Raw genomic sequence first — 13,671 nt, 5'->3', positions numbered from 1 at the left:
TCTGAGGAATTTGAAAAGTCACAAAATCACAGAATGATAAGGCTTGGAATCCCTTCTCCCTCAGGAGATCGTCTAGTCCAACCCCCCTGCCAGAGCAGGGTCACCTAGAGCAGGTGAAAGTCTTCCCTACAGAAGTCTTCTCTAGGTGCTGATCCCAATGGTATCACCTCATGTTATGTACGGCTCCATCCTCCTTCTGCAGAGCTTCATTGATGGGCAGTTTTCCTGTTTCTTTCATGGTGGTTAGCCTTCCCTGCCTTTTTCTATTGTATGCATATCAAATAGTGTCAGAAGCAACACATTTTTCCTCCACACCTTCACCCATTTCCAGCTGCAGTCTGAGATATTTCCCCTCTTGGAGCAGACATTGTGCAAAGCTGCTCCATGTAGGGAAACCCACTTTAGTGCTGCATATTCGTTTGGGTTAGAGAGAAGCACCAAAGACACGCTGAGCTAGTTTTTCAAACAGTTTCAAAGTGGCGTAAAAGATTACATCCAGAAAAACCAAGTTAAAAAAAGGGAGGAAAAATGGGCAAAGCTGTATATTCTGAACTGACAAATTCTCTGTCAGTGAAGAGAAATTCCCACAGCCCATGGGAGTTTTTCAGTAGTTGTCCCTGTGGGAAGCTGGGTTTCTTGGGCCTCTTGGCTTGACCCTGCTGCACTCCCATTTCCAGCAAGAGGAAAAGCTCCGGCTGAGGCATCAAACTGTTGCCCATCGTGCCTGGAGAGCCAGGACAGTTGTGTCACACAATACCCAGTGTCAGAGGCGAGAGGGAGGCAGTGCGAATTGAAATTGTTTGGGCTCAAATGTGGGAAATACTGTTTCCCACAGTATTCTCCTGGAGAAACTGGCTGCTCATGGCTTGGATGGGGGAACAATTCACCAGGTGAAAAACTGGCTGGAAGGCGGGCCCCAAAGAGCGGTGGTGAATGGAGTTCCATCCAGCTGGCAGCCGGTCACAAGTGGTGTTCCCCAGGGCTCGGTGCTGGGGCCCATTCTCTTTAATGCCTTTCTCAATTATCTGGACGAATGTGTCGACCTGCTTGAGGGTAGGTTGTCTCTGCAGAGGCATCTGCACAGGCTGGAACGATGGGCCGAGGCCAATGGTATGAGGTTCAACAAGGCCAAGTGCCGCGTCCTGCACTTGTTTCACAACAACGCCATGCAGCGCTACAGGCCTGTGTAGGAGTCACTCGAAAGCTGCCCGGCAGAAAAGGACCTGGGGGTGTTGGTCAACAGCTGGCTGACTACGAGCCAGCAGTGTGCCCAGGTGGCCAAGAAGGCCAACAGCATCCTGGCCTTTACCAGGAACAGTGTGGTGACTTGGACCATGGAAGTGATCGTCCCCCTGTGCTGGGCCCTGGTGAGGCCCCACCTGGAGTGCTGTGTCCAGTTTTAGGCCCCTCACTACAGGAAAGACGTTGTAGGGCTGGAGCAGGTCCAGAGGAGGGCAAGGGAGCTGGTGAGGGGTCTGGAGCACAAGTCCTGTGAGGAGCGTCTGAGGGAAATGGGGGTGTTCAGCGTGGAGAAAAGGAGGCTGAGGGGAGACCTTCTTGCTCTATGCAACTCCCTGAAAGGAGGGTGTAGAGAGGTGGGGGTCGGTCTCTTCTCCCAACTAACAAGTGATAGCACAAGAGGAAACGGCCTCAAGTTGCGCCAGGGGAAGTTTAGACTGGACATTAAGAAAAATTTTTACACTGAAAGGGTTATCAAATATTGGAACAGGCTGCCCAGGGAAGTGGTGGAATCCCCATCCCTGGAGGTATTTCCAATTAGATGGGTCAACGTAGTGCTTAGCAACATGGTTCAGTGATGGGTTTTGTCAGTGTTAGGTTGATGGTTGGACTTGCTGATCTGAAAGGTCCCTTCCAACCTAGACAATTCTATGATACTGTGACCCCCCAGTTTCTCTAGGAGGTGGTCTGGGCTACCTTTTTCTTCCAGTACCCAAGTTGCAGATGTTGTGGTCCCTCTAGTGTCCAGTCCAAAATTAGGCCCCCGCAGGCGTATTCTACTTTCTGCTTTCTCTGGTGTTTGCTTGTGGGTAAACCACGAACATACGCACCAATGTTATATGCATATGCACCATTATCACCAGTTGCTGGCCCCCGAATGTTCAAAAGGTCTGATGACTTGTGGTTCCCACTCCAGTGTCTGGCACTTGAACCTCCATCTGTGCAGAGAGAGCAGAGATCTCCCTCGCCCCACAAATCTCTTCAAAAAGGAGGTATTAATAAAACAGGACAGGCTGTGGTGATCAGTTGTAGGGCACAGCCAGGGAAGTGTCCTGACCAGCCACCTGTTTACACATGACCATCTCATTTCATCCCTTTTCTCTCTGTTTTCCCATGCTTCTTCCTCCACAAACCACCTTGATCCCAACCTTTCCCTTCCTTCGGTCCTTTCCTAGAAATCCCACAGCAAGTCTTGCACAATCCAAAAATGTGCTTTCTGGCTTCCCAGCACGAGTGTCAGACCTCGGATGCAGAAACCGCCCTCCTCAGTTGGATGAATCAAAGAATCATAGAATGGTTGTGCTTGGAAAAGTCCTAAACAATCATCTAGTCAAACCCCCCTGCCATGGGCAGGGACATCTTTCATTAGTTCTAGTTGCTCAAAGCTCCTGACCTTGGATACTTCCAGGGATGGGGCATCCACCACTGCTCTGGGCAACCTGTTCCAGGGTCTCACCACACTCATCATAAAGCATTTATTCCTTATGTCCAATCTAAATCTACCATCATTCAGTGTAAGCCATTGTCCCTTGTTCTGCTGTTACAGGCCTTGGTAAAAAGTCTCCCTCCATCTTTCTTGGCCTATGACCACTATGTTTTCATCTGCAAACAGCGTGGAGAGAGCCCAGAGCTCTCCCAAGATGGGGTTTGGAGGCCTCAAGCACTTGAGCAGTATGGAGAGGCTGAGGGCCCTGGGCACAGTGGTGTGGAGACTGAGGACAGTACAGGAGAAGCCTGAGCGTGCTTGAAGGGTGCTTTCAGAGCTGGTGGAGCTTTTCTTTGTAGTGGAAAAAAGCATGAGAAAGAAATAATGCCCCAACATGCAGCTGGGGAGGTGCAGACTGGACACAAGGAGAAAGAAATGTCACCCCAAGGGCAATGCTGTGGTGCAACACGACACCCAGAAGGAGCATGGATCAGCCTAAGGCTTTGTGTTTCAAGGAGGAGCCAGGGAGGATGGAGAGATCTGAGCAAAGGAAAGTGAGAGCAAGGTTGGGCAGCCGGGTGGATGACTACAGCCTGCAGGGAAAGAGGCAGAGGTGATGGGACACCGTAGGACAGCCTGTGGAGGAGAAGACAGAGGGATGTGGCAAAGCTGAAAGGCCCCTGACAGAGCCAAGCTCTTCATGCCTTGGGCTATGGCTGTTGTCTCTGCTACTGATGCCTATGAGGAGACAACCAGTCCTTCCAGCACTGGGGTCTCATTGCCTCCTTGTCCATACTCAGGAGCCTCATGGCAAGCGGGCAGCGCTGCAGAGAGACAGCTCTGTCCCGGAGCAGCTTCTCTGCCAAGCGCAGCAGGGCTGAGGGCACTGCCTGCAGGCACCCGAGAGGAGCCAGGCACAGAGAGGACAAAGGCAGTCTGGGGTGGGAGGAGAGTTCTGAGCTTGTTCTTGGGGAAATCTTCACCCCTGTTGACACAGTCAGTCTCTGGCTGTAGGGCAAGGCAGGGGAGTCTCCTGGAGGGATGTTCTAGGGCTGGCTGAGAGGAGCTGTCAGGATGGCTCTCCTGGCTTCTCTGGTGTGGAGAAGGAGGACGTGCTTCAGAGCAGGGCTGCCCTGCTGCACCATGGCAGCGACAATGAAGGAGGGCTGCCTTCTGCGAGGGACTGTGGCAGGGTTTTGAAGACAGGTGGGTGTGCAGGCAGGGGTGCCCAGGGCTGTCCTTGAGAGCAGGGTCCCTGCACCCCAGGGGGCTTTGTGCCGGGGCAGGGACTCTGCTGCTTGCCAGGGTCAGCTCTCAGCCTGCCCAAGGAGTTCCCTCCCCCCGAGCTTCTGTGGGGAGAAGCTCTGGGGAAAAGGAGAGACTCCCCTCAGGGCAGGGTCCTTTGGCTCTTTTGAGAGTGTGCTGTGTGGGTCAGGGCTGCCCACAGCTGCAGATCACCCCCAGAGCACTGGCAGAGGCAGTATTTACAGAGGAAAGTCAAGGCAGGGGCTGCCTGGAAGATGAAGACATTGCAGGGTCTGTGCTCTCAGCTGTCTCCTGAGGGAAAGGAGCTGTCACTGTTCCACTGAGGAATCAGCAGATCTGCCAGAAAGCTCACAAAGCGCCTTCACCCCCTCCTCTCCCTACACACAGCACCAGCAGCACCTTTGCTTCCAGCATCAGGCTTTCTCTCATCTCCTCCTGAGGAGCCACAAAGAGGGAGATGGCCCTGGGCAGTGCCCTGCTGCCAGGAGGGGTCTGCAATGCAGAGCTGAGCCCCCAGCGGGTGGGATGGGCTGTGGGAGCAGGGAGAGGGAGGAGACCTGGGCACAGAGAAGCGGCTCCTGGCAGGGGCAGCTCCAGGCAGCAGAGACATGGGCAAGGGCTGGGGGAAACTGCCAACACACACTGGGGAGGGGGCGCTCAGGCAGCTCTCCTTTGGTCCTTCACTGGGGATGTCTTCTGGGCATTCTCTGCTGGGCAATGAGCTGACTCTCCCCTCAGAACATCTCATCTCTGGGACCCCAGACTCTCTGCTTTGCCTGTCCTCTTGGCTTGCCAGCTGCCCCCAGAAAGGCAGAGCTCTCCTGTGGGATCCTAGGGAGGGCTGAGCCTTTCCTCGGGGGTCGGCACTCTCCTCACAGAGTCCTTTGCTTCTCTCTGTGAGGGGTTGTGTCCTGCTCTCTCCATCACAGCTCTAACTCTGCTTTGGGAAAGAGAATTTGTATATTTGTCCTTTCAAACAGTGCTCCGCTGTTCCCATATGAGTTCAGTTATGTGTTTGGGTGTTGGGGTTTTTTTGAGCGCAATTTGTGTGTGAAGTCATCTTCAAGGCAGCACAAGCAGAAGCACAGGGCAGATGGAAAAAAGATTGATGGACACTGCAGCTCTCCTGACTCTGCACTAAACCACAGAGATCAGAGCCCTGTTTCCTGTCCTGTCTCAAGACTCCAGAGTTTCAATCATAAAAATTAAAATTTCTTCCTCTCAAACGACCACTCACCAACTATGATGGTAGAAAAATAAAAAAAAAACCAATCACTGAAAAGCAGACTGCCTTTGCTATAAGGCGTCTGTCCTAATTTTCTCTTGTTTTTTTCCTCCTTTGGACAGAGCCCCCATGCCCAGAGGCAGCACATGTGCAACAGCAGCTCCATCAGCCAGTTCCTCCTCCTGGCATTCACAGACACACGGGAGCTGCAGCTCTTGCACTTCACCTGAGAAAGGGTGAGACACTGAGCTCTCGGCAGTGGGTTTCTCTGCTCTCAGCAGTGCCTGGTGTCTTTCCATGTCAACACGCGAGTGCGATTCCCCTCTGTCTCAGAAAGGCACAAGCAGAGGGCAGCTGGGAACAAGACAGAGGGACAGACCAGCTCCCCTCTCTCTGCACTAACCCTCAGACAATCCCCTTGCCTGGCAGGACTCCCTTTGCTGTCCCTGAATGCAGCAGAAATGGTGAGGGTTTCTGAAATGCAGGAGAATCTCCAGCTGAGACGGGAGAGAGCTGTATAAGAACCTCTCTCCAACACTCTTGCAACTGTGGTTTCATGGCAATGGGAGTGCAGAGACTGACAAGCCCTTTGTCCATGAGGAGAGGTTTATCTGACAAATTGGAACACCAGGACTGCCCACCCCATTCCCACGAATCTGCTGCTGCAGAGCAGGGCTGACTCCTGGGCAGCCAGCGGGCAGAGGTCCCGCTCCTCCTGGCACAGTCGGCCAGAAACAGCCTGAGCTCCAGCCACAGAGCTGAATGAAGATCTGATAGAAGTGGAAAAGCAGTGCAGAGTGTGAAGTCTGAGAAATGCTGTTGATTTTGCTCAGAAAAGTTTCCCCTATACTTCTCACTGTTCTTTCCTCCTTGTTCAGTGCTCCACACCCAGAGGCACCACATGTCCAACAGCAGCTCCATCACCGAGTTCCTCCTCCTGGCATTCGCAGGCACACGGGAGCTGCAGCTCTTGCACTTCGGGCTCTTCCTGGGCATCTACCTGGCTGCCCTCCTGGCCAACGGCCTCATCATCACCACCATCGCCTGTGACCACCGCCTCCACACCCCCATGTACTTCTTCCTCCTCAACCTCTCTGTTCTTGACCTGGGCTCCCTGTCCACCACTGTCCCCAAAGCCATGGCCAATTCCCTGTGGGACAACAGGGCCATCTCCTACTGGGGATGTGTTGTACAGGTCTTTTTTTTCTTTTTCTGTGCTGCAACAGAGTTTTATCTTCTCACCGTCATGTCCTATGACCGCTACGTTGCCATCTGCAAACCCCTGCACTACGGGACCCTGATGGGCAGCAGAGCTTGTGTCCACATGGCAGCAGCTGCCTGGGGCAGTGGGTTTCTCAATGCTCTCCTGCACACGGCCAGTACATTTTCCCTGCCCCTCTGCCAGGGCAATGCTGTGGACCAGATCTTCTGTGAAATCCCCCACATCCTCAAGCTTTCCTCTTCAGAGTCAAAGTCCCTCAGGGAAGTTGGGCTTATTGTGGTTCATGCCTTTGTTGGTTTTGCATGTTTTGTGTTCATGGTGCTGTCCTATGTGCAGATCTTCAGGGCTGTGCTGAGGATCCCCTCTGAGCAGGGACGGCACAAAACCTTTTCCACGTGCCTCCCTCACCTGGCCGTGGTCTCCCTGTTCGTCAGCACTGCCATGTTTGCCTGCCCAAAGCCCCCCTCCATCTCCTCCCCATCCCTGGAGGTGGTGGTGGCAGTTCTGTACTCGCTCATTCCTCCAGCAGTGAACCCCCTCCTCTACAGCATAAGGAACAAGGAGCTCAAGGATGCAGTTTTGAAACTATTTGAATGGTGTCCACTTCAGATTAATAAGGTGCCCATTATACCACTACGGCTCCCACTGTACATCAGGAAAACGCAGGACTAACTATTTTCATATTTGTCTTTCTTATTTCTTTGTGGGTTTTAAATTATTTTTGTTGTTTTTATTTGTTTATTCATTTGTTTTATACCTGTGAGGTTCTTCTTGGTCTCTTCTATGTTTTCCTCTTGACCCAAATACCTAAGGTATGTGTGGATCTGGGCTCCCTGGTTAGATAAACTCAAGAAAGAAGCCAGCAGAAAATTATTAGTCGCAGCTGCCATCTCTTCACTTCTCCTCTGGAGCTGGGCGAGCAGCCCCAGCATGCAGGAGGGTTTTGGGAGGCAAATACCCATCTGCCCCATGGAGTATCAGCCCCAGGGGCCCTTGGGGCTGCCCCTGGCTGCCTCGCTGGGCACTCTGTCTCTGCTGTGTGCGAGTTGGGGCTGCTGCTTCCCTGGCGCCATGGTCAAGGTCAGCAGCAGGACGAGGCGTTTCAGTGCTGGTCTCTCCTCACATCCCCACTGTCCTGCTGTGCCCTTGCCTTTGTGTTCCCCCTAAGGCCTCGTGTACCTTGTGACAGTCCTGTTGTCTCTACAGTGGCACCCCTGTGGCTGCAGGCAGGAACAGGCCATGTGAACCACTGTGTCAGAGGGGGCCTTCCTACTGGCACCACTGTCACTCATGGGACTCCTCAAGGCAGGGGCAGAGGCTGGATGACTCTTCCAAAGCTGGTATCAAGAACACACCCCAGGAACTGTTCCATGAAAAGTCCTCTTGGTGTCCTGGGGTTCTCCACAGACTCAGGGGGACACGGTCAGTGTTGCAGGGGAATCTGTTGGGGACCAAGGGCTGGACCTAGAGCTCCCTTCTTGGTGGCACATGTCCAAGCAGAGAGCAAATGGTTTTTGGTTGTCCTTCCTGGTACTGTCCCACTTGTGGTGGGGCTGATGGCCAATGCTATCCTGGAGAGGAACTTGGAGTTGCCAGGAGAGCTCAGGGGATCTCCCAGAAAAGTACGTGAGTCTGGGTGAGCAGTGATTGGCACCTCATCAAATGAGTGCCCATCCAAGGCGGAGTGTCCTTGAAGGAAAGGTGAACCTGAAGAGCCCATGGGCTAACGAGGCCCCTGCAATGCCAGGATCCAGCAGGCAAAAGAGACATAAGACTAAACAATGGTTCAGCCCAGTGTCCTGGAAAACCAGTGGGACTGATCTAGGGCAGCCCTTCCCTGCCCTTTGAGACACTGGAGACATCCCAGTATCCTGCCAAGCCCTGTCCTTGGCTACTGAGCAATGAGGGGAGATGGAAGGGGGCTCAGCAGCAGCGATCCTTTCTGGCTGGCTTGCTCCCCATCCTGACCAGCATGGCCAGTGCAGGGTCACCCCATGGCCCCAGGGCACCACAGCCCCCTCCCTCTGCAGAGCAGCACCGCCAGCTCAGGGCCCTGCAGGGAGCATGCGGTGGGAACCAGGAATGTCCACCCAGGCCAGCCTGGACACGCTCACCTGGGAAAAGGCTCTCCCAGGAGAAGGGGTGTCCCTGGAGAAGAGCTAGGGAGCATTTCTGTGCCTGCAGGGAGGAATCCACGAGAAGGAGAAACCTCTTTCTGCAGGCCCCCACTCTGGGCAGGCTGCTCTGTGCCTGGAGCAGGACTCTTGTGCTGGCCTGGGGAGAGGGGCTGGCACTGAGCGGACACAGACCACCTGTGGCCCAGGCACTGCGGGAGGCCACCAAAAGAGGAGGGCTGAGGGGGACAGAGCCCTGAGGGCTGCCAGGGCACTTTGCCAGGGCCATGTCTCCCCACCCTTGACCACACCTGTCCCATGCGGTTCCAGCATGATGGGACCATCAGACCGTTAATGGGGCAGCAGGGTTGGCCTTCTCCTTGCTCTCCAGTTTCCCCGTCCCCTTACTCCTCGCTCAGGCACATCCCTCTAAACTCCCCAGGTGCTGCTTTGAGCTTCAGGCAGTTGGAAGAATGCCCTGGTCTTTCAGCAGGCTAAGAATATCTTCAGCCAAATTCTTCCATGTGTTTACATCTATCATATGACATCCATCTCTCTCCCATACTTGGAGTGAGGTTATCCCTTTTGGACGGTGACCCTCACTGGAGGAGGTTCACCAGGTTGAAGAAGCCCACGTCCCTCATCATCCTCACACAAGGCTTATGCGCTAGGCCCCAGTCCTCAAAGACAAAATTTCCAACTGATTGGAGTTCCGGGATTGAACTAGACGATCTCCAAAGATCCCTTTCAATCTACATGATTCTGTGAGGACATGGCAGTCCAGCAATGTCTCGGGTAGATGCTTGTGAGGTGCCTTCTGCCTGAGAACCCAACAGGCCAGCAGCAGTCCAAGGTCTGGCATGTTGATTGTGAGGTCACCGCTGCTCTAACAGAGGGCATCTGCTTTGGATGCTCATTTTGGGGTCACCCTGTCTCTGCAGGTGGCAGGCCAACCCCCGGCTCAAGGCTGGGTTCAGTGCCTACGAGGCTGTTCCTCCATGAGTACCTGACAGGCCAGCAGCAGGCACATGGTGTGGCTGCTGGTTAGGAGGTCAGTGCTGCTACAATCTCTGATAGGCCAGAAGCAGGCAGCTATTGATTTGGAGGTCACGTCTGCTTGAGCCCTTGATAGCCCCGCAGCAGGCGAATGGCCTGAATGCCAGTTGTGAGGGTGCTGCTGCCTGAGGACCTGAGAGACCATGAGCAAGCTCAGAGGTGTTTGAAGGCCTGTGTTCCAGAGCACCCCTTAGGCCAGCAGAGGCTTGATGACCAGGCTTGGTTCCTGTGAGGTTCCAAGTACGGGACATGCCAGCAGCATGGGTATGAATGCAACACACAGGATGGACCAAGCCAGCATGTATGGAACATGCCAGCAGCTAGAGGTTGCTTCTGAGGTTATGGTTCCTTGGGCACATGATTGTCCAGCAGCAGGCTCATCATCTGGGGTTTGTGAAGTCATTTCCTTCTGTCACGTTTTTAGGCCAGGATGAGGCTTGTGGCTGTGTTTGGTGCCTGTGAGGTCTCTTCTTCCTGGAAACTTTCCTGGACTCTTCCGTAGGTGGTGGGACATCCACAGTAATGGTCCAAAGGCTTCAGCCAGCATTTGCCTTCCCAGCAGTGAAATGCCTTCGATTTCTTTCCCCTGGGTTGAGATTTCCTGACTTATTGGAGAGATGTCTGGCAGAGCCAAGATGCCTGGGCCCCTAACCCCAGTCCTGGATTTGGATGGGCATGGTGACTGTGTGATGTCCATCACTGTCTGGCAAGCTGGTATCCTCCATCCTATGGCAGCCATTGTATTTCGTGCAGCAGCAGGATCCCTTTCCACAAGTCCTGCAGAAGGAGTTGGAGATGAGTCCATGTCTTTGCGTGTCAAGGAGCAGAGTGTGAGGGTGGACAGACGTCAGTGAGTGTCGAACTGCCAGGGTGAGAGCAAGGTGGGGAAGGGAGATGGGTGCCTCCAGCTGGCAGGGAACAAGAAGCAGCTGTGGGACAGCGTAGGACAAGCTGTGGTGGAGATGGCAAAGGGCACTGGCAAGGCTGGAAGTCACCAAGAGAATGCAAGTCTTTGTCCCCTGGGGCACAGCACTGGTCTCTGCCACCAAGGCCTGTGAGGAGACATGTTGTCCTAAGGCCGTGGGGGGGCCTCTTGGCCTCCTTGCACACCCCCAGCAAGGCTGGGCACTGTCCCACCGGTGTCCTTCACTCAGCATCATACCCCCCAGATGCCACTGCCCAAGGAAGAGCCCTGAGCCATGCAGGAGTGACAGGATTTGCCGTCCCAGGGCATGGAAGAGGTGAGAGCAGCATTCTCTGATTGATATGGATCCAGGGTCTCTCCTAAGGAGATCTGGGCTGCTGGCAGAAGCTGTCCCTTGAGGTCTGAGACACGATGGCCAACCTCGCTCCTCGCCTCCCCAACCCCACCACGGCTCTCATCGGCCACCTGGGACTTGCATCCCTTTTCCTTCCATCACACTTCTCCACCGCAGTCTGCAGCTGGATGTTCCAGCTCCTTTGCACCAGCTCCCACCTGCTTTCCTCAGAGACCTGCTGCACACAGGCAAACAGGGATGTTTTTGTTTTTAAACAAACAAAAAAACATGATAGGATTCACTTTTACAAAAAATACTCCTCGGCTGTGTGCCAAGTACAAGCTGCCACCAATGAGGTTCACCTTCCACAATGCATAACCATGCAAGAAATGTTTTAGAGAGGTAAAAAATTATCAACTAAGCACAGCTAAAGATTGTGCTAAAGACAGAATGAGGCAGACTACTGGAAGATAGGCAAGCTTTTGACTCCCTGAAGCTCAAAGCATGAACTGGACTGTTGAGAGATGTCTGGATGATGAAAGAGGAAGGGGAAGGGAAATCTAGAGAGCCATCGCAAGTGCTTCTGTGTCAATGAGCTGCTGGAAAGGTGACTTCAGACACAGTCAGTTTAGTTGGGAGAGGTGGAAATATGTGAAAGATGAGGGAGATTAAATGCACAGCCTGAGAGGGAGCACTGACAATGCAAATAGAGTTCTGGTTTGGAAGGTCAATAGCTCTCCCCTTGTTAATGCACATCCAGAAATCTCCTCATTGTGATTTCATGGGAAAACAATGAAAATTTTTTTCAAGTACTCAACTTTTTCAGCTGATGAGGTCGTACTCTTACTTTTAAAAACGTTTATAAACTTTTCAGGTTTTTTGGCAGAGCTCCGCTGTCTGACCGTCAGTGGTCTTCCTTCCTGAGATCAGCTTCACCTCCAGCACAGGCCCTCAGGGCTGCAGAGACACAACAGACAGCAAAGCCCTCTCCTGCTCAGACTAACTGCTGAGCTCTGATTCTCTCTGCCTCTTCGGAAAGGAGGCTTTGTTCTCTTTGAGAGAACCTCATTTCTTCTTCATACGACTATCTGCCATCCACTCCAGCACATAAGAAAAGTCCTGGGGCCTTGGAAGCAGGTTTCCCTGTGGCAAGTCTGCTCTCAGCCCAAATGTGCCACAGCTGAGGTGCTGCAGCCCAGCCATGCCCCCCTGATGCCTTCAGCCTGGAGCCCAGAGAGGAGGAGCTGGAGCTGTGTGGGCAACCTCTTCCTTCCGCTTGGAGGGAATAAGAGCTGAGGGGTGCTGGGACAGCTCACATGCCTGGGCTGCTGTCATGGGTGGGTACAGGATGATTAGGAGGCCAGAAGAATCGGGAAGGTCTTTCCCTCAGTGTGAAGGAGCTGCAGAAATGTGTGGCGCTCCTCTCTGGGATGAAGAAGTTGGGTGAGCCCTGGTGGGTGAGGGTCAGAGGACATCCTGGTATGAGTGACATCGATCTGGGAGACAAAGAACCTATTAAAGTCCCTTGGGGAGTTTAATTACACTGGAATTCAGTGGGAGGAGACCACAAGAGCATTCAAGTAGTTCCGGATCTTTCTGGAGGGTCGTGCTCAAGGCACAGCTTGAGATACAGGCCTTTCTAGCACGGCTGCCAGAGTGGTCTACAAAGGTGACACTCATCTGCAGCTGTTACTCTCAAAGAAGGAAGAGCTGGACATGGATGGGAAAACCAGTGTCAACCCTGGCTGTCGCGAGCATGACATAGTTGGGTCTCACCTCCCAAGGGGAAGGGGAATAGAAGAGTGCAGGTGACAGACCTCAGAGGAGCAGACTTTGGCCTAGTCTTGTGACTTTTTTGTGGGGAGCCCGTGTGAGCAGCACAGAAGGGCAGCAGAGGGTCTGCAGTACAGTGGTCTGCAAGGACAGTGTCTTTCACGTACCAGAGTGTGGTCATACCCATCGTCAGGACAACAAGCAGAGCTATCAGAAGAAGAGCTGGGGGAAAGAAGAAACTCATGGGGAAGCTCTATAGAAAAAAGGAAGCATGAAGAGGTGGCTGCAAGGATGAAAACAAAGGAAGAATTGAGAAATAGAGTTGATTTTAGAAAAGCCAAAGCTCCCGTAGAGTTGACACTTGTGAGGTGCACAACGGTGAGCTCCTGCTCTTTCAGGAACAGCTAAAGAAGAAACAAAGATAATGTGTGGTCACGGCTGAATTTGCAGAGAGTAGGTGTAGATGGGTACGAGGTACTCTTGGCCCGCATCTTCACCAGCAAGGTCTCCCAGTTCCATGTGCCTAATATGCAGAACGCCACAGGAAATCCAGCAGTGGATGCAGATCAAGTCAGGGGCTACATGGGTAAGGTCAACCTTTGGTTGTCCATTGGACCAGATGGGATGAATCCAAGGCAGTTGAGAGACCAGGCTGATGTCAGAGCAGGGCTGCTCTGATCCGTTTTGGAAGGCCATCATGACTGGGAAAGCAACAAGCAACTCTTGCACACATCTTCTCAAAAGAGCCGAGCCCTGAGCAGGGGAATGACAGGCTGCAGGGACAGAGGCCAGGGGCTGCGTGGCTGGGCAGCAGCTCTGTGGAAACGGTCCTGGGGCTCCTTGAGTTTCCTTGTCAAAACATGAGCCAGCAGCAAAGGTGGCCAACAGCTTCCGGGGCTGTATGAGCAGGAGCACAGCCAGGAGAAGTGATTGTCCTGCTCTGCTCAGCACCTTTTACACCACACCCTGCCCAGTGACAGTGAGACAAGGGCCAACAGGAACCAGCCCACGGGAGGGCCACCAAGGTGGTAATCCTTCCATTGTCCTTCAAGTGTTTGTCTGATTTCCCTAAGAATATCAGTTACCACTAC

At 53.3% G+C, this 13,671-nt stretch overlaps 1 protein-coding gene across 1 annotated transcript; it reads left to right on the top strand.

The window, feature by feature from the left end:
* The first annotated feature begins 6,057 nt into the window (after positions 1 to 6,057).
* Positions 6,058 to 7,050, top strand: LOC134509313 (olfactory receptor 14A16-like). The gene has a single exon (XM_063321792.1). It carries the CDS (start codon positions 6,058 to 6,060, stop codon positions 7,048 to 7,050), a length of 993 nt encoding a protein of 330 aa, XP_063177862.1.
* The last annotated feature ends 6,621 nt before the right edge of the window (positions 7,051 to 13,671 follow it).

The sequence above is a fragment of the Chroicocephalus ridibundus genome, unplaced genomic scaffold (assembly GCF_963924245.1).
Source record: "Chroicocephalus ridibundus unplaced genomic scaffold, bChrRid1.1 SCAFFOLD_98, whole genome shotgun sequence".
In the NCBI taxonomy this organism is placed as follows: domain Eukaryota; kingdom Metazoa; phylum Chordata; class Aves; order Charadriiformes; family Laridae; genus Chroicocephalus; species Chroicocephalus ridibundus.
Note: the sequence above shows the minus strand (reverse complement) of the source record. Positions and strands in the feature narration are given on the sequence as shown.

What these genes read in the sequence shown, in the direction of transcription:
- LOC134509313 (XM_063321792.1), top strand. Translation starts at nt 6,058, where the DNA reads ATGTCCAACAGCAGCTCCATCACCGAGTTCCTCCTCCTGGCATTCGCA.